We start from the raw sequence: 22,267 nt of genomic DNA, 5'->3' as shown, positions 1-22,267 counted from the left end.
GATCTGAACGGAGTGCTTTAATCTTTCTACCCAGTTGGTTATGTACCCTATTCTGGTATTCCTTGAATTTCTCAAAGGACTCACTTTTATGCTTCATTAAGTAGACATATCCGTATCTACTCAAATCGTCCGTGAAAGTGATAAAATATCTATAGCCATCTCTAGCGGTAATTGACATAGGTCCACATACGTCCGTATGTATGAGTCCTAATAGGTCACTAGCGCGCATTCCAACACCTTTGAAGGAAATTCGAGTCATCTTGCCAATGAGACATGATTCACACGTGTCATATGTAGAAAAATCGAATGCGGGAATAGTCCCATTATCGAAGAGTTTCTTCACGCGTTTCTCATTTATGTGTCCCATTCGACAATGCCATAGATAGGTTTGATCTTTGTCACCAACCTTTAATTTCTTATTATTCATGTGTAATACTTCCGTGGTTTGATCTAAGATATAAATTCCATTCATGGAAACTGCTTTGTCATAAATCATTTCATTAAAAGAGAAAACACAACTATTATCCTTTATTGAAAATGTAAAAATGTCTTTAGCAGGTACGGAAACAGAAATAATGTTCTTAGATAAATTGGGTACATAGTAACAGTTATTTAAAAATAACTCAAAACCACTAGGGAGTTGGATTACATATGTTCCCTTCGAGGCAGCAGCAACTCGTGCTTCATTCCCGACTCGCAGGTCCACATCACCTTTTTCGAGAGGTATGATGTTCTTTAGGCCCTAAAAATGATTACACAGATGAGAACCACAACCAGTATCAAGTACCCAAGTTCCGAAACTTGCATGGTTAATCTCAATCATATGAATATAAGATGACATACCAACAGGAACGACGCGGCATGCCTTGATGTCCTCAAGGTAGACGGGACAGTTCCTCCTCCAATGTCCAGTCTTGTGACAATGGTGGCACTCTATGTCACCGCCCTTGCTCTTTGCCTTACGCTGTGAGCCACTAGTCTCACCAGGCGCACTCTTACCGTTTCTTGGCTTCTTAAACTTTGGCTTACCTACAGCTAGGTCGCCATGAGCCTTGCCCTTACCTTTACCCTTGTTATAAATCGTCAGAACATCCTGCTTCATGCTCCCACTCAATTTCATATCCTTCTCGGTCTGTACGAGAAGGGAGTGTAGCTCATGAGGACTCTTTTTCAAGTCATTCATGTAGTAGTTCGCCCTGAAAAGGGCAAAACCATCGTGAAGAGAATGAAGCATTCGGTCAATGACAATGCTCTCACTGATTTTACAATTTAGTGCCTCCAGCTTCTCGACATTCTCAATCATGTGAAGAATGTGTGGGCTAACCGGTTGGCCCTTCTGGAGTTTCGCATCAAAGAAGCGACATGTATGCTCATATGTAATGATTCTCGGTGCCTTTGAGAACTCATTTGTGAGCGTGGTGAAAATCTTGTTTGCACCTTGGGCAATGAAGCGTCTCTGCAAATTGGTTTCCATTGCAAAGATGAGTACGTTCTTTATCGCACCCGCTTCCATAACGAAATCACTATAAGCGAGTGACTCGTTGGCTCCTGCATTGGGGCCTGGGTTGACCGGTATTGGCTCAGTTAAGTACCTGAGCTTACCGTCAGCAATGGCAGCATTTCGTAGTGCCGCCTCCCAATCCGCAAAGTTGGACCCATCATTCTTCAGTCGCGTGGACTGATTCATTTGGTCCATGAACACTTTTAGCCAGGATGAACGATCTAGTGTGGCACTAGGCATTGGGATTGCGTTATTTCCAGCCATTTGTTGTAACAGTATTATCGAAAATAATCGTGTTCTACACTGCGAAAGAAGAATAAAAATAATAAGCATGTGCATCGTTTGATTTTAAGTGTAATGAACTAATGTCATAACGCGAAGACTCAAAACATTTACACAATTGACCTCCCTCAAGAATTATGTAAATGATCCCAAAACTCAATTCTCTGTAAATTGATAAGCTAACCTTTTAGCTAATTCTACCGTTAGAATTCTTGGTCGATAAATTTCTGTAAATACTATCTTTAGTCCATCATAATCACGAGAAACTCTTCGGACTATGATGTTGAGGTAAACTAAGTCAACACAACTACTTACCCAACGTAGAAGGGGTCATATTAGGCCTACCGACGAAGAAGGGATTCATAGATGTTTGCCCTTATAAAGACTAATCTCAATTTCCGTTTTAGAGGAAGATCCCATCAACTTTATTTTAATTCATTTTAAGTGAACTATAATCTAGCATGCGAGAATGAATAAACTAAGGTGATGGCTTATAGATCTGTGACATCGCATGTCCATGAAAACTAACATACAACCTATATGAGTCAATTTTCATGCATTTTAGTAGTAGGTGGTTTGGTTTTAGGCGGAATATGATGCATAAAACTAACATGTGAATGAAAAGCAATAAGAATGAAAACGTAAAAAAAAAAAAGTCCTAGTGTGGCCTATCCTATCAAAATGAACAATAAATACAAGTTTGGAATCCATCCTTGGACCCGAGAAGCTTGTCTTGATGTTCCATCTTGATCCATGTAGCGGGAGTGAGCTCCAATCTCCATCTTTAGTCTTCTTCGAAATTACAATAAATAAAATTACATAATTGACCTATTTATTACATTCTAATTTCAAAACCAAAACTAAAATAAAGGAGATTCGAGATCTCATAATTACATAAAAAATCATGTTTCCTTCATTACGAAAACATAATTTGACTAAGGCCACACTAAGTATTACAAATTACAACCGATTGCAAAATTAAATACGTAAATAAAATCCATTCATTCGATTCATTCAACAAAATTAAAAGCATCAACTAAAATTAAATTAAACATACATGACACAATTCCATAATTATGTTGATTAATTTATCCAAACCACCTATTTAAATTAAATTAAGTGACAATTCCGCAATTAATCACATTAATTTCATACTTAATCCATATTAAACTTGTAATATGAATTCTATCCGTCAAAATTTTAAACCGCTTTAAAAAAATGATATCTTTAAGTTGCGAAACGTTTCACAATATCTAATCGGCCAAAATAAAAACAAAATCCAATTTTTATTTGGTCTCGGCTGAAAAATAAACAACCAAATTTTTTTTTTTTTTATAATAATTCCAACTGCTCACGGCTAAAAATAAAAACAGCCCCCTTTTTTTTTATTCGGTAATTAGGAAAATAAAAGGAAAAAAAAAACTTTCCATTTCTTTTTCTTGCGGCAATTAAGAAAACAAACGGAAAAAAAACTTTCCAAATTTTTCTTCTCGGCTTACCAGGAAAAACAAAAAAACAGAGTGTATTATTTTTTTTTTCACGGCAAACCCTAAAAATAAGTCGTCCTTCTCCCCTTTTTTTTCTTGCGGCAATAAGCCCTAGAACAATACCGATGAAGAAAATGTTTACAGTTGCTATTTAGATCATGATTTAGCAAATGAATTAATGAACATGATTAATCTTATATGCTAAAACTATATAGCAAAAACAAGTTCTTGTATCATAGCCATGACAATTTATATATGAATTTTAACTTAAATCTGCATTAAATCAAAATATACCAATTCTTCATATGATAATTTTAACTGATTAAAACAATGATACGAAAACCGAAATTGGAAATAAATCATCAAACAAAGAAGAGGGAAAAACGAGAGAAAAAAAACAGACGGTAAAAAAAATACCTCACGGCCAAAAATTTTTACAGCCGAATTTTTTTTTTTTCTTTTCGAAATTCCTTATGTTGTTTACATATACTTTTATGAAAATCATCAAAATCAAAAAACGTGGCCTAGTGCTCTGATACCACTTGTGGGAAATAATCTGTATACTTCCCTTTATATTGAAGGATTATAACGAATTTAACAGTGATGATTAATAGTCATTTACAAAATACATAAACAAAGTATAAAGGATTCAGAATTAACCTTCGGTCCTAGCAAAATTGGCCTAAGAACAATATCAAAACTGATATTCGCCTATCAGTTGCACCCAAGACGATATAAGATATGCCCTATTGATTGTGCTAGAATCGATCTAAAATTTTCTGTAAAATTTAGTTGTTTTGTGTTTTTATCTGATGAGAGAGGAGGCTAGGTCAAGAAAAAGAATTAGGGTAGAATAATTCTCTCCCTTTCTTTCTTATACTGACCGAATTATGGAGTCAATTAGGAAAGAATAATTCTTTCCTAATTTCGGCCTAACTGACCGAAATAAGGAGTATATTCTCCTTATTTTTGGTCTTTCCAAAAATATATAAAATGTGTTGAATTGTCATCTAGTGAGGATCGAACCCATGACCTCTTGGTATGTGTACCCTCACTATTACCACTATGACACATTCATCTTGTTGATATTAAATATAACTGATTATATTTAATTATGAATTAACAGATTAATTCGTCCAAGCTAACATTACATATATTTAATTAAATATAACTTATTATATTTAATTTACGAATTGACAGTTAATTCGTCTCAACTGATATTATTTAATTTTTATTAAATAATTATCTCATCAACACATTGACTAACTTTTTAGTCATTTTGGGCATCAATGTGATTATATTTCTATAAGCACATTTCTCAAACACATCCTATAGGTGTGACCTTTAGGGACCAGTTGATCACCGCCATCTGTATGATAATAACGTCAAACTTTCTAGCAAGCCAACCGTTATTAGGTAAACGTTAATCAACTGATTAAATATACGAAGTATACCCTTGTGAGCCTGTAAGAGATTTACAAATGTTATCACACTAATTTGTGGAGGACACAAGCTCCAACAAAAACAAGTCCAACATCTATCAAATAAAATAAAAAGTCTAGAATTATTCAATAATGCTTTAAATATTGTTTACAAAAAAATTACTCTACTCAATGTTGGTTGTCCTTCGGTCACAATTTCTACTATCATGGTTTGCCATCTCCCCACAAGCCCTGCATTTTCTTAGCGGTTTCTTGTTCACTTCCGCAGCTCGTTCTCTTTGTGACATCAGTCTTTTCCCCGAGCGTTTGTTTTTGCACTGCCTTGGAGACAAAACCCTAATCTCACTGATTTTGTTTTTATGTACATCCACTACCCTGTAATCAACAAGCAACTGCCCATCAGAATTGAAGATTGGCTGGCAGGTTGCTAGTTTGCTCCACCTACTAAGTAGATATTGTGGACATGGGCCACACCGCGGCGCGCGCGGAAGGCGCTTGAAGTAAGCGTGCATTTGTGGAGTCGCCACCAATTTTTATGGGAAATTGGAACCGTTCGAATACCTCGTGTCATGTCAAGACACAAAGTAATGACATGAATACTAAGAACTCGTTACCCTTAGCATTCTATATCTAGAATGACTCTCGTGGATGCCAATGAAGACGGATGTTCACAGAGATCTGGAGTAAGGGGCGAGCGTACGTATTAGGAAGTCCTTTTACTGAACACCTAATCCCGCCCGCCTCGAAAGCAGCCTCTACTAATGATTAGGGAAGTTGTTCATATTTGATATGTTGTCGATTATATGCATGCAATGCAACATCCACAGATTAATCCTAGCATGTGAGATTAAACTAGGTCGGTTGACACATAATTTAGCAAACAATTGAGGTCGAAGTTGATGTTAGATTAATTACATGTGAAAAACAAAGAAAATAAATCATACAAGAGCGATAAACAAACGGTAAATAAATTACAATAATTAAAATTACAATGATTACAATGGTTTAATCGATTTACGTCAAAAATACACTTAAGACTGAATTTTGAAGATGAAAGTAAAGAAAAGGAAAGGGTTAGAATTAAAGCGATAAAATAGGTCAGATTAGGGGCGATATTACGATTAATAATTAATTAAACACGTAATTAGAGACTATGTCAAGGCAAAAACGAGTTCAGGGACAGAAATCATCTCAGAAAAGGCGCAGCATCTGCTGCGTCCCTTGGAAGAGGCGCAGCTCCTCGTGCGTATGTTCTGGAGTTGAGCTCTGTCTGTGAAGTCAGAACCGCAATCCGTTAATATTTCGTTGGCAAGTTTAAGATCGATTATTGATTGGGAACTCGAGTAAAAGTGATTTAGCAGGTTGTATACATCTGTAACCGCCATAAAAGCGATAGAAAAACGGATTAAACCGACCTAAAACGAGTTATATCCTATTTAAGATGTCGGAATTAATTTATTTACTAAACCTAGATTTAAGACGGTTTAGAGAACAGACTAAACAAAATATAAAAAGGTATGTACAAATTACGAATACCAGAAACTTGATATGGACAAATCGAGTTCCTAAAATCTGGGTTTGATTTAGTGACGAAAACCCGCAAATATCGAATTATAAGGAATTTAGGTCTTAATAAAACGTTATAATAAAAAAGGATTATTAAAAGATGATTTATGTACTGAAGGATGAAAGAAAATAGGAAAATAAGACGAAAAGAACAAAACAGTGGAAACCGAGGAAGAAGAAGAAGAGCAGGAGCAGCAAGCAACCTCTGGAAGAGGCGCAGTATATGCTGCGACCCTTCGAAGAGGAATAGCTGCTGCTGCGTTTCTTCTCGACGTCTGATATCCACTGCTGTGTAAAAACAGTTTTACAAAAGGGTTTTTAAGATAGGTTTTGAATGTATTTTTGACGTGAACCTTACATTAATTGTTACAAAAATAAAAACATAAATTAAAAGTGGGATTTACACCCTCAGACTTACATGTTTGAGGGAACGAGATTAACTAAGTTAACGTTAATGATTGCTCGACTCGAATGTACGTAGAAAGTGCCCTCGTTATAGGATTTTAGATTAATTGATTGATGTGTAGTGGTCAAATTGGTCGGTCATGCAACATGACTGGTACTCAGAATAATCTGAGTTTACGTGGTCGACTGATCAAGCACATAGGCGTCGAAAGCTTAGAGTAAGGTCTGGAATGCAAAGGGAGAAGAGAAGGGCGGACACTCGCGTAAAAAAGATGGAGATCGGAGGTCTCTATTTATACCAAAAAATGTGAAGAGTTTTGGAATGATAAAAACTTTGGAAAGAAATCACGGAAATATTGCGTAAACAGCCAAACAGGGCTGGGGAAGAGGCGCAGCAGTTGCTGCAGTTTTTCCAAGAGGTGCAGCATCTGCTGCGTCATTTCCAGAGGTTTCCTCCTCCGGAAGAAAGATTTCCACGTTTCTATTATGGAATTGCGGTAGATCTACACTTTCTTATTCCATAAAATATGATATACGGAAGATATTTTACCAAAAGATATAAAATTTGATTTGGGAATAAATATCTGGAATATTCTAGAACATTCCGACTCGGCATTTTAAACGGTTTCTTAGAAAATGAAGCGGTTTTTGACCCGGTCTCCAAATGAACTCTAATTACTGTCAAAACGATGGTATCATTGCGTAGATGACGACCAAGGGATAGACTCGAGTGTTTGAGCTATCAGATGACGATAAACTTACGGACTGTCATAAATCGTTCCGCGTACCAAACATGCGGCCCAATCATCACTGGGTGGTTGGCGGAAGGTGTAGAAATGAGGTATCTACGGATATTCACTTGGAACTTTCTTAAATCCCCGATCTTTAAGGACACACAGAATATGTCGACAGAGTATTCCGTGTCTTTCAAACTTCTTGCAAGTGCATACCAGTTTCACTTCATCCATCTTGAAACCAACCACATATGTTTTGTTTCTTTCTTGATCTATGATGTCTATGTAGTCAATTACATGGTTGTCATCTTTTTGTTTATCCCTAACCCTACACGAAAATCAAGCAGCTTTTAATTCATCTTGAAACTCTTAAAAGATTTTGGGCGTATAAGTATTTACTGCGTGTTTTTCAAGAGCAAGAGGAGTTGATAACAAGGGAGAAGAGTTTTTTGATTGTGCAATGAATTTAGATTGGGTCCATTGTTGTGCATCCATTGCACTCTCAAATTGCATCCAAAACTCAACTAGGGTTAGATTAGGATTAGTGAAGTTGCTAAAAAAGTGGTTTTCTGATTCAGACCTTGAGGTAGTTCTCATCAAACCTCCTAAAAATAGGCCGCGAAAGTATGCCGGAATCCACATCTGCCTAATGCAATATTTTTCCTTAAGCCATTCATTCTCAGACAACCCATGAGATTCAACTATACTTGTCCAACTTTCCTCAAATTCATGTGGTTCCACATCTTCATCCCAAACACATGAGTTTATCTCTTTCAGAAACTCGGTTTCTTTACATATTGAAGGCCTTACTTTCTCAGGAAGTTTCTTCAATATGTGCCACATACAATACCTATGTTGGACCTTATCTTTCCAAGCTAATTTCAATCCTTCTTCTATCCCCGGATCTTCATCATTTATCAGACAAACTGGATGACGACCCCCCATGGCATCTAAGAAATTATTAAACAACCAGGCAAATGACTCTTTGTGTTCATTAATAATGAGCCCAGCACCAAAAATCACACATCTCTTATGGTGATCTACCTCCGTGAAAGGGCCAAATATCATTCTATACTTGTTTTTCCTAAAGGTAGTGTCAAAAGATGTCATGTCCTCAAATAGCATATAATTTTTTATACTAATAGGGTCAGCCCAAAAAATATGTGACAATCTGCCTTAGGAGTCTACCTCAAAGCCAAAGTAAAACGATGGACATATGTGTTTTACTTTCATAAAATGCTCAATAAGCATTTGAGCATCACCTTCACTTAAGTACTTTTTGATGTCTCTTGAAAAATGTTTAAAGTCTTCTAATGATGCACCCACATTCTTATACCCTCTGACATACTCGTTCAATATCCTAAAGGACTTAACTCGACCTAGGTTAAGCTTCGAGTTGTCAACTATCATTTTTTTGTCAATAATTTTCAATTCTCTTGATTGCGTCAAATGCACCATTGGCAAGGGTGTTTGTGGCATATGATTGTGACCTTCATCAAAAGCATAAATTTCGTATTAACCCTCATCAATTCGCCTAAACTTTATCAACGCAGGACATCATATCCTTGTTCGTTGCATCCGTTATTGTGTCCCCTTTGCTTCACACTCCCCAGCCTTATTACACACATTTTTTATGCGTAACGACGCCCTTTGAAACTTTTTGTGATCCTAATCTAGTCACAAATCCACACTCTTTCGCATACGATCCATAAAACTCAATACCGAGCTGAAGAGTAGGGAATACCATACCAATATTAGGCTTAAGATGAATAGGACACTCAAATATCCGATTTATGTTTCTTGAAGAAGCTTTTGTCTCCTCTACCTCCTCTTCATCTGCATATGTGATGAAATTAAAGTAAGAAATATGTTATGTTGATAATTCAAGTAGATTGCCCCACCATTTACATTCAATTACAGACCCACGGGTATACCACATCTTATTCTGCGTCTTGAACGTGCATAGAAAAGCATTGTATGTGCATTAAATAAGCTCCTATATGCATGAACTAGGTAAAATCTTGTTTCCTAATAAACAGTTTGTGTTTAATAAACAGTTTGTGTGGCGTTAATATACAGTCCCCTTATTTTTCCCTTTGCAACAAAGACAGTCATGAAACAAAAGAGAACCTTGAATATACCTTGAATAAATTCAGAAGTCACAACGTCGGGAATATCAACTTTATCAACTTCAACTGCAAGTGCAGACTGAGCTGCATTTAGTTCAACAATGGCTCCTTCATTTGTAATTACATTTGAAGAAGTATTTGATAGTATTGAGCAGTTGTCATTATATTGCTGCAAAAAGAAACGTCACAAATTAAATAAGCAACAATACAACAGTATAATTCATGAAATTGAGTCCCTTATTTTAACTAATGTAGGTGATTTTTCAATTTCCCTGACCTTAGAAATTAAGCCAATCTGATTTACAAAATCACAATTTGATGCGCCTAAACATGAATTTGATGCACATAAACAATCTCCAATGTCCTGATTTCAACAAATTTAGGTGATTTCTCAATTTCTCCAACCCTAAATTCTCAATTAAGCCAATCTCATTCACAAAATCGTAATTTGATTCACCAAAACATGAATTTGATGCTCATAAACAGGTTTTAGATGCACATAAACAGTCTCCAATTTCACGATTTTAACAAATTTAGGTAATTTCTCAGATTCCCTAACCCTAATTTCTCAGTTTCTCCAATTTAATTGACAAAACCCTAAATTCCGAACCATAATTCATCAATCCAGAAATTTAATCGATGAATCAAACCCATTTTTAACAAATTTAGGTAGTTTCTCAAATTCCCTGGCCCTAATTTCTTAGTTTCCCTAATTTAATTTACGAAACCCTAAATTCAGAAGCATAATTCATCAATCCAGAAATTTAATCGATGAATCAAACCCTAATTTCACGAACAATCTAATACGATAATCAAATCCTAAATTCAACTAATTTAATCGACTAATTCAACTAATTTAACAAAAAAAGATCATTAATATCGAAATTTTACCTGGAATTAAAAGGCTCCATTGATTGAAGCAGCATCAAAAGGTTGATTGTCGAAGAATTTATCGTTTAGAATGTGACGATCGATAGTAGAGAATGAATTTGATAGTCGAAGAGCATGTCATGATGGTGGAAAGCTTTGATAGTCGAAGAGAGAGAAAGTAAGATGAGAGAGAAATGAAATTTGGAAAATGATGAGATTGGGGGGAGGTGGGGGGGGGGGGGAGGGGGGTAGGCGCGTAAGATTTGGTTGGTTGACGTAATCTCAGCTTTGTGTATTATTAGATCAATGGTTGTTTAGTGGTTCTCATGGTTCTCATTATATGAGTGATTCTCACCGGATCTCGACCATATATATATATATATATATATATATATAGAGAGAGAGAGAGGGGTAAAAAGGTACACAATTCATAACCAATAAGGAGACAATTGCACATGATAAAGGTTGTAAAGTTGGCCAAAATGTCATGTAGTGAATCATGATATAACCAGCCCACTTGTTTTGTTTGGGTCTTATGTTGACTTTTGACATTTGTTTTAAAAATGCTTATAAGTCATATACTTAATTATCTTACATAATTAAGTGTTAATTAGATCATTTAACAAATATATGATACAAATTAGTGACAAATATACACTTAAATTTTAAGTGATATTTGACCATTATATCAATATATAATGGCTCACATAAAACCCAATTAACAAATTTTACAACTCCTTGTAAAATTAATTAGCTAATTACCTCTGGCTCACAATATATACACATACCATATACATTTAGTAAATTACCTAAACATCATCTTATTTAATCATATTAATATAAGACATAAAATTTATTACACTACTAGAAAAAAGGCCAAAGAAACCATTGCAAATTGACCTAAGAAACCAACATAGAGATGGTCTCAAGCTCAAAGGTCTCTTAGGGTAAGAGACCATGTAAATAAAAATGGTTTCTTTGAATAAAAGTTAGAAAGCATTCATCCTAGATAAATGGTTTCTTTGTCCATTAAAAAAGAGACCACTAAAGTCAAAAAAATGGTTTCTTAACTCAAGATTAAAAACCATGGAATAGAGAAAAATGGTTTCTTTACCCAAACCAAGGATTAGAGAAGAATGATCTCTTTGATTTTTTTATTATTATTTTTTCTTTGACCTATTGCGTTGTTGTTATACGAGTATTACATATGATTGCCACAATAAGTCGATTGTGTGCATACTCATGTTCCACGCAACAAAACACACATACCATAAAAAGATTTCATATATATAAAATAAAGTGTATTCTTTTTTACAATCACTTGAAGCAAGTAATATTTGGTGGACAAATACAAAAAAGATGACAATATTTTCCTAAAAAAGTACGTAAAAAATAAAAATCTAACTCCCATTGATCAGCTTTGGTCCATCTTCTTCCTCCTCTACTTCCTTGCGTCTCAGAACAAATGAAATCCACATTTTCCTAACCAACAAAAAAAAATCATAACTGAAAAACAATACTAATAGATGAATTTCAACTTACTAGACTAATCATGTTTAACAAAGTAACACCAAGTCGTGCCAATAAGCCGATAAGTCATCCGGTACAATATATAAGTGTCCCTCCAAAGCGCACTATAGTACTGGAAATTGTTACATGTAAAAACATGGCATCGTAGATTCAAAAGTGTTGACATATTTCATGCGCTCAATGTGATTCTCGACTGGCAAATCACCAAGAAACCCGAGCAACCTCAAAAACGACACAATAAATCAAGAAAAAACAAAAAAAAGGCAAAGCAGTAGTAATCGAAGATGTAACAACCCAAAAAAGGCGTGTAATAAAGTAGTAATAAGATGAAAAGGAGTGCAACCTGACATCAAATGTAAAACTTGTAAAAAATTGGAAGTAAAATAAATCACATAGCTCACAGACACGTAACCATTCATATGCTATGCGAGAAGAGAAAATGCATTTGAGGCTACATCAAAAGCAGTTACAAGCAAATAAACCGTGTTAAAAAAATATAGCAAACGAAACTTGATCATAACAGATTACAAGCAGCGATGTGATAAAAAAGGTGATCGGTACCACCATAAATAACGCAGCGTAATTGGATATCGACCTAGGAAAATTTAGGATTTTTTGGAAATTGTTACTTAAAAAAGTAAGATGGTCTCTCCCAAGAGTTTGTTCACAAACAAATAGAAATGCAAGAACAAACAGGAGAACAGAATGCCTTTCAAGTTCCAAATGACTTGTTACTCTAGAACACAAAACAAAATTAGGACGAAAAAAAAAAGAACGTCTCAATCAACATCATTTAACTCGGTGAACTTATGCTTCAAATTTTTCTTACCCAAAACATGATCACAAACACTCAAGGTCACCTTCTTTTGCTCAAACAAAGACACATTTCCACATAGATAATTCCAATCTAACCATCCCATTGTCTACTCAATTGCATCCTCAATTAATCTCTTTTCATCTTCGCTCATTACATCACATGTTGGGTTATTATGGATGAGAAAATAAGTAGAAGCAACTTTCTCCATTGCTATTTGTACAATACTCCTTAAGAGCGGACAAATGAAAATAAAAATACTACCTACATTGATTCAAATATTTACGTTGGACCAATGTCAAGGAGATAGAAGATATGTGAGGGACGTTTTGAAGTGACAAAGGTTCTTTGGGAATACCAACCTACATACTTAGACTACCCAAAGACTCCAACATTGAATAGCATTTTCCGATTGTTCAAAAATACATCACAGGGGTGCGAGTGTATCAAAATCATAGAATTACCTCAACCGTAGGGGTAAGCTTGGGTTGATCAATCATCTGCATAAAACATAATAGTTGAACATCACTAGTAATCGATGCTAAAACTAAAATATCTAAACATGGTTAAATTCCAAAAACTATATGAATTCACATTCCCAATTAATAAACTCCCTTCGGAACCTCATTAACTAAGATGTTCACTAAAATGCAAAAGCTAAATGAATTACCTTCCTACACTTGCGCCGAGTAAGTAACACGTCCTTGAGCACAAGCGGCATATGGGTTAGTGCCAATCAAGTAACACACAACCTGTTCTTCCTCTCCCATAAAATCAAACCAATCCAAATTAGACACAGTCTTAGTACAAATTACTTAATGTCCAATTATCCAAAATGAAAATGAAACCGAAATTAATTGCGAGTTAGGGTTCGAGTAATTAATAATTTTAATTTACCTAAACAAAAAAATCAACCCAGGAAACTTAAAATTAGGGAAATAAACCAAAAATATAAGAGTAATTAGTCTAAAAGAAATTATATAATTCAATAAAAGGATCCTATAACCTAAATAAAATTGAAATTTGAGGGGAAACAAACCTTGCAATTGCGAACTCGCAGTACCACGGAGTTGAGGACATTGTGATTTGCTCACAAAAGTCGACGATAGCGTATCGCGTGTGGTGGAGGTGGCCTAGTGTTGGCGGCGTATCACGGGTCGTTGGCCGGAGAGGAGGCGCCTGGTGTGAGGGAGATCCGGAGAAGTAAGTAGTGAGAGAAAAGGGGGTTGGGAGAAATGGAGTATGGGAGAAGTAGCGAGGATTTGGAAAATGAAGTCTCTAGGTCAATTATTGATAAATGTTTTGTTTTTTTTCTTTTTTTTTTCTTTTTTCTATATGGAACCATTTTTCAAGTAGAGTGGTTTCTTTGATATTTTCTAAGAAATCATCTATCTTTAAAAACTGGTTTTTTATACAAAACAAACCATCTCAATACTTACATGGTTATTTATTGATGATTCCTTTTCTCCTTATTCTAGTAGTGTTAGTCAATTATTGTATAATTGAATAATTAAATTCTTTTGGCCTGAGTTCCTAACTCATTATCAAATAAAACTCACTTTGACTAACCTTTAGTCAATTATTATTCAAGGGACTAACTTATTTGTATGATATACAAATAATTAGCTTTTCCATTGGGGCTTTATCCTATAGATGTGACCGAAAGAGATCAGCTAAACACTCTGTCATACGATAGTAATGTCTAACCCTAGTGACAATGAACACGTTTTTAAACCAAAAAAAACATACGACCACGAAAGTGACAATGAAATTCATCGTCTAACCATGGAAGTAACAATGAAATTCATCGTCTCACCATGGAAGAGATGATGAACTTCATCATCCAACCATGGAGTGACGACGAAACTCAACGTCAACTCCATGGATAAACGATGAAATTTATCTTTTCTCCATGGTCAGATGATGAATTTCATCGTCACTTCCATGTAGACGATTAGTCTATCGTCCCCAATGGAGCAACACGACACATAACAACAATGGCAACGACAACACCACTAAAACACCAACAACACCACCCAAATGTCATTAAAACCACCGAAATTCAACAAAAAAACTCTAAATACAACAACAACATCTTCCACTAACAACAATTAACAACAAATTCGACAAAAACAAACTAATTGAAATTCAAAAACCGGATCACATTAAAGACGACAAAGAAAAATTAAAAGGGGATTAAAATTAACTACTAACTACTATTAAAAACGTAAACAAATTAATTGAACAATACAATCAATTAAACACAACAAAAATAAATAAGTTCTAACATAAACTAAGGCAAGGAAGTGGTGGTGGTGGTTTGGATGTTTGAGTTGGGTTAATTTTTGGGAATTTTAGAAAAGAGAACAATTCGATTATCTAGTTAGAGAGCAAGGGGGATTGTCATCTATTATTTTTTTTTTATTTTTTTATTTTTTTACTTTTTTGGGAAAAACGTCCTCTACGTATTACAATCCGGTTTTTATATTAATGTATAAAAGATTTCCGAAAACGGTACATATGTGTATGGCATTTTCATTTAACTTGATTTGGTTAGATTAAAGGTAGATTGGTCATTTCACATAATGTAGTTAGTTTGTTACCTTAATCAACTCACCTATATTTAAGGAAGTTTTTATTTCTCATTTTTTTTCGGATAATTCACACGGTACCCTTGAACTTTACCACTTTACACAAAATGCCCAATTTTTTTATCCGGAAAACTTAAAAAGGCCATAACTCGTATTTACAAACTTAGAACGTGGAGATTTTTTTTTTCAAATCGATCATTTTTCCGAGAACTACGATTTGAAAAAAAAAAACATTGTCGAGTTTGAAACTCGTAACCAAGAGATATGATCACTCAAATTTTATTCTGTCAAAAAGAATTTGAGGCACAATAACTCCTAGTGACGAGATCAAAATGCGACAAATTTTTTTTTTCAAATAGTAGTTCTTGGAAAGATGAGCGATTTAGAAAAAAATTCGTCATTTTTTGAACTTGTAAACACTAGTTGTGACCTCTTTAAATTTTATGGGTCAAAAATTTGGGTATTTCGTACAAAGGTGCAAAACTTAAGGGTACCGCGTGAATTATCCGTTTTTTTTTTTACATTTTGTTATCTTTTTTTTGTAATTCAGTTATATTCCATATACCAGTTTTCAATATTGCACGGGTATGTTTTTAAGAACAACATTGATATAATGATTAATATTTAAAAAAATATTAATCAAAAACATGAATATTTTATACTATTCATAAGAGCATCAACAGGTAATAACGCAGGGCCAATAGTTACGTTACTTGATGGTAATATCATGGAGTTCTGCTCACCTACGCTTCTTATCACCCCATCATTTATTAGAAAATTAATTTAACACATGTGTGAGGTAAAAAGTTTTTTTTTTCGAAATTTCGAAAAGAGATAATAAATTATAAATAGCATAAAAGTAGTGGAGTACCGTTTGTACAATCAGAGAGCGGAAGACGGGTATTTGACATTGGATGTTGAGTTGTTTCAACAATCACTCGTCTTGTTTGTTGACTCGAATCAATTATAATGTGCAAACAAAAATTAAACGATAAATTATATAAAAGAAAATGTACAAATCGAAATTGATGATAGTGATAATATGACCCATTTATAAAACAAACCCGAGTATGCTAATATGGACCGATTATATTAGTTATATGGGCGGAGGAGAATAACAATCAAATATGACCCATTCCAACCTAACCCTACCCTCGATCAATAACTTAAAAATGCCCCAACCCGGTTCTGTGAATAACTTTGTATAAAAGAGTCATTGTGTAATACGAACATTAGTGATAATATGAGCCGTTTATTAAACAATCCCGAGTATACTAATATAGGCCGATTACATTAGTTATATGCGCCGAACAAACTACAAACTAAAAATGGCTCATTCAATTTATACGGAGTATAAAACAAATACAACTTGTCACACTTATATAAATCACTCATTTCCCCTCTAACCTAAACCCTAGCCTCTCACATCCGATCCATCTCCGCCTCCCACATCAACACTCTCTCATTTCCGCGCCCTCATCTACACGCTCTCATTCTCGCATCCTTCGTCATCCACACTCTCATTTACCTCCTCCCTCGTTCACACTCTGATTTTCCGCCACCGTCATCCACCATTTCATCGTGTTAGATGAAGATGATGACAAAGGGATGGATGAAGATTATGTGCAAGGCAATCGGTACAATCTTATGCTCGACTGTTTTTTTCTGTTTTTAATAACATGCAAAGTGGTTTTTTTTTGAATTTTTTGGTGTTTTTGTAATGTTTTTGTTGTTTTTATAAATTTGATTAATGTTTTTACAATTAAAACAATTAAATCTAAGTGATTGTGGTTAGTGATTATGAAATATAAGTATTTCAGACATAACACCTACAAAATAGGGTCCTATTTTGTACAAAATAAATAAGGTCCTAAGTTCTTTTCTATGTAACCAATTTGAGTGCATTTTTTTTATTATTTATTATATTCGAACTCCAAAAAGTCGTAGATCTATGATAAAAATACTCATTTCAATTTTATAGTTAATTAAAACAAAATATTCGACTTCTTAAATTTTTTTTTGGAGATATTAATGCTTCAATACTCCGATCTAAGGTATTATTGTTGATTTGTATTTGTTAACCAAATTAATGTGCATTTTTTTCATAATATATTTCATTTTAAGTGGAAAAAGTAGTAGATCTATCATTGCATACACATTTTAATTTGTATTTTAATTTAACACAAAAAATATTCGACTTTTATAAATTTTATTAAGCTTTTAATGTTGTCAATACTCAGATCTGAGTTACGATTGCTGATTGGTAATTGTTTTTTTACATATATGGAATTTAAAATTAATTAATTTAAATAAATAGGGTATTTTACTTGTGATTTTAATAAATTAATTTATGAAACTTTATAAATTTATAAAGTGATTTGTGAAATTAATTAATCTTGGGTCATACTTGACACGAAACAATTCAGACAACCTGAATCAACCCAAAAATAATGGTCATAATCCTAATGTAATGCGTTTGACTCGACTTAAACCACATGAGTCTGACCCGAACTGATCCACATGTGTTTGACCCTATTTCACCCACATGGATTTGGCATGTCCCTCATAGGTATGAGCTGACCAGACCAAGATTGTTTTATTGACTCGAATTTCATCTTATGTAAAATTTATTTCCATAGTAATAAACTTTCTATTCTTCTTCTGATTTTTTTTAAGGAACTACATATTCATGATACATCCAACATCCTATAAACAAAAGGTTTTTCAATCACCCATTGTCATTTTCGTAAATTAAATCTAATGCCTTGCAAAATTGTTCTTGCTGCTGCCTTTATCATTGTCTTCAATCTTGTAGAAGGTGCGATTTGTTCATAATTTTTCAATTATTTTGGTCTGATTTTAGCCTTTGGGTCCCAAATATTTCATGTTTTAACATTGTAGCTGAAAGTCGCAATCTCCTATTTTTTATCGTCGAAAGGATACAATAACATTTGTTGTCTGTCTAACCTGTAACATAAAAAAACGAAAATAGCCCTAAGTAACCATTAAAAATCAAATTTCTATAGGATGGGCAAATGTTGGTTTTGTAAAGTTTACCTAACTGAATATCAAGTGTGATTTTTAGCAAAGGTTTTTTTTTATCTTATCAATGTTAACTAGTTTTAAACTCGTACAAAATTGCACGGGTATGTATTTGGGCCGTTATTAATGTTTTAGGATGATTTTTTTTTTTTTTTGCATTTCTATTGTAATTATCTAGTTGGTCTAAATCAGCGATCTACATAATTAATGTTTACACTTGTTTCAAATACGTGTTCACATGCAATGGTTTAAGAGGAAATAACGTAATATACTATTGTAAATAAAATTTGCATACATAAAAAATTTTACACCCCGAAAAAAGAAATATAATTTAATAATCAACTTTAGCAAATGCAAATTATTCTAAAAATTGAAAAATTTCATGATAGACTACATTAATAGTCGTAGTAGAAGTACGTGTATCATTGTCACCTACCATATTCGGTGTGCGCGGCTGATAGAAAAGTTGTCGAGTTTTTTACTGAAAGTAAATACCCCGTCATGATTTTTTTTTTTTAAAAATATATCGTAGTATCTAGTTTTAAAAAATTACGCAAATTATGTAATTTATTCGCATTATATGTTATTCATTTCCGTAATTAAATGTAATTTCTTCTCGTAATTATGTAATTTTATTATTATGTAATTTTTTTTTTAATTATGTAATTCATTCCAATTAGTAGTAATTAATTTCATTTATTCTGATTTGTAATTCATTCCGCTTATATGCAATTAATTTCATTTATTCCGAATGTAAAATTATTTCATAGTATTTTTGCTAAGACGAAAATTGTCGCATGTTTGTATTGGCGGACGATTTGAAGAAATTAATACGTTGCATACCAACGGGTCCCACCATAACCTGAATTTCCAAAAAAAAAGAAAAAATATTGTACAAATGACGTGGCGCATCCTACATTCAGTATTGTCTTCTAAATTAATAAAGATAAGATTGTAAAATTATGATTTTTTATTTAAGTCCTGCCATTTATTGTTTATTTATGAGCTTTTAAAGTTGGAATTTCGATCTTCATAAAGAATCCTATACAACTAAATTTATTGTGTTAAAGGTGTATAACTTTCCTGATTTTAGGTGAATTACTTCGAGATTTCGAGATTTACCCTTGCTGATGTTCCTTCCCTACTCTGAATTGTTCTTCTTTTTTTTAATTAATTTGTAGATTCAAATTTCGGGTGCAATTAATTATGGCGATACCATGGGCATAAAATTTTACTTCTCATAGAAGAAAATACTTGGTAGGCTGTCGTAGCCGCTTTCGGATAGCGGAATAGCTATTGCTATTATTTGCCGTATTTTTACTTAAGTAAATTCTCGGTGATGATTGACTCTCTATCCAGATTTTATATTAACTTAGTGAAAACTAAAATTTTATTATTTTTCAAAAGGAAAAAAAAGTTCTTTACCTTATTTTCTTGTTGCATATTAAAAATTTTTTTTATGAATGACTACATATAGTATTATTGTTATCTGATTAAACTGATTTTCACATTTTCTTACAATTTTGTTTTTAAATTTTTTTGTTCATATACAACTAATTTATAATTGCATTTTGTATTTAGTATTTAATTTTTTGGTAAATCGACATAAGCGATGGTTTTTTTTGTGCGTTATTGTTATTTTAATTTATTACTATAGTAAAAAGTGTAATTTGTTGTTATTTATTGTAATGTAAATTGCTGTAATTTGTTGTTATTTATTGTAATATAAATTATTCATAAATATTTTATTCGTTAATAAATAGTTAATTCGTTAAATTATTCATAAATATTTCTATATAAATCATAAACGTAATCATTTACGTACAAAACATTAACGTAAAAAACATTATAGCGACGGTTATTTTTTGATTAATTCATTAATTTTTCTGTGGGTCCCACATTTCACAAATTAAAAAAAAAAAAACAAAAAAACCAGAACATGCTGAGTTGGACGCAGGAAATTGCAGGAAATGTTCCCGTATTTTTTAAGATAAGATTCCGTTTTTTCTCTCTTATCTTAATTTATTGTGTAGTTAAAATTAATATAATTAGAACTTAATTTATTGTGTAGTTAAAATTAATATAATTAGAACTAGCAGGGGCGGTCGCCCCCCCCCTGGCGGATGAAATTTTCGAAGTTTTTAGTTATATTTTTTGAAATTTTTTCGAGGGCACCTTATGAAATTAGCCGTTCGCCCCCCCCCCCCCCTAAGTTCAAATCCTGGCTCCGCCACTGATCATAATCAAACATTTGTAACAATCTCATTTTCATATCATAAAATCTCTTATGAAATATTATTTGTAGTTTTTCAAAATCTTAAAAGGAATTTCGGATTTTTAAAATTTAATTCATTCCATATATTTTAATATGAACTATTTAACCGTTTGTTTTATTTATTTATATTCATTCCATATATTTTTTTTTTCAAAAAGTTATCATTTCATAAGAAAAGAAATTACAAATTGCAAGGCTAACCACTAGATTACAAAGGAAACTAAACTGTCATAGCAGCTACAATCTCAAAAACAGAACTATGAGCAGAGGCGGCCCATAGGTAGTGAAGGGTAATATCCGTATAAAACCCATAATTTGAAGGATTATAACGCAAATTTAATACGTGATTTATAGTCATAAACGAAAACAACAATGAAACGATAAAGATCAAGGATTAACCTTCGGTCCTAATGCAAAATGGCAATGAGAGATCAAAGTAGATCTCCTCCTAAATGATGCACCCAAGATTGTCCGAGAAATGCCCTTGTGCTAGAATGAATCCTCTAATTGCCTTGCAATATTGAGAGGATTATTTTGTGAGTTTTGTTTAGATGTGAGATCTAAAGTTTTGAGAGATAATATTTCTCAAAACCCTAATTCTTTTCTCAAATGAATGAATTAGGGCAAATAGGAGAGGAAGCTCTCCTTTTGAGCTTAGTTCGGCCGTGAGCTTTAGATGGGGAGAGTGGGCTTTCCACTTTCTCTTATTTTTAACTCATGGTACGACCCGAAATGCGCTAAATGTATATGACACGGTTTTATCATAAATCGTCATCGGTTATCGGTTATTAAAGCATCAACTAATAATACGGATTAGTTGAAACATTAATACATGTCCGACAAAGACGATATTGTATAATTATATTCAATATACATTAATCAAATATAAATCGCTTTATATTTAATTTACGAATTAACTGCTTAATCCGCCTTAGCCATTATTATTTAATCCGTATTAAATAAAATATCTCAACATCACATTTTGACTAATTATTAGTCAAATAACTCAGACTAACTGGTTAGTCAAATTTGGCATCTACATGACTGTATTTTCATACCGTCACATCTCTCAAACGTATCCTATAGGTGTGACTTTTAGGGACCAGTTGATCACCGCCATCTGTATGACAATAACGTCAAACTTATCTAGCAAGCCAACCGTTATTGATAAACGTGGACCAACTGATTATGATACAAAAGTATACCCTTTGATCCTTTTAGAGATTTATAAGTCCTTGCACTAACTGTAAAGGACACCAGCCCCAACAAGCTCCCACTTGTCCGTACAAGTGTATGTGCAATGACGTTATCCGCACTAACTGGAGGACACCACCTCCAACAAACTCCCACTTGTCCGTACAAGTGTATGTGCGATAACCGATTCTCATATTCATTTAAAATTTCTCCCACTCAATGTAAAACAATTTGCAGATCCGGATCCGCAAAGGTCGTATTTTACAATCGATCTGTATCTAGAGTGGTTTCCCCGACTAGAGAGTAACTTAACTGATAAAACGAATTCGTATTCGAGCATGGCCATGCATTTCGATTCTGACTCCTCGAGTGGCCCCGAGAAATATCGAGTACCGATAAAGGCTG

The 22,267-nt window shown here is 33.6% G+C and overlaps 1 protein-coding gene across 1 annotated transcript; it reads right to left on the bottom strand.

Annotated features, from left to right (window-relative positions):
* Positions 1–7,528: 7,528 nt before the first annotated feature.
* LOC141629303 (protein FAR1-RELATED SEQUENCE 5-like) lies at positions 7,529–14,643 on the bottom strand. The gene is made up of 6 exons (XM_074442325.1): positions 14,545–14,643; positions 13,225–13,260; positions 9,559–9,715; positions 9,121–9,253; positions 7,851–8,501; positions 7,529–7,745 (listed from the first exon to the last, which is right to left on the bottom strand). The coding sequence occupies exons 1-6, from the start codon at positions 14,641–14,643 to the stop codon at positions 7,529–7,531; spliced, it is 1,293 nt and encodes a 430-aa protein (XP_074298426.1).
* Positions 14,644–22,267: the final 7,624 nt, after the last annotated feature.

The sequence above is a fragment of the Silene latifolia genome, chromosome Y (assembly GCF_048544455.1).
Source record: "Silene latifolia isolate original U9 population chromosome Y, ASM4854445v1, whole genome shotgun sequence".
NCBI classification, from domain to species: Eukaryota; Viridiplantae; Streptophyta; class Magnoliopsida; order Caryophyllales; family Caryophyllaceae; genus Silene; species Silene latifolia.
This window is presented reverse-complemented; position numbering and strand designations above follow the sequence as displayed.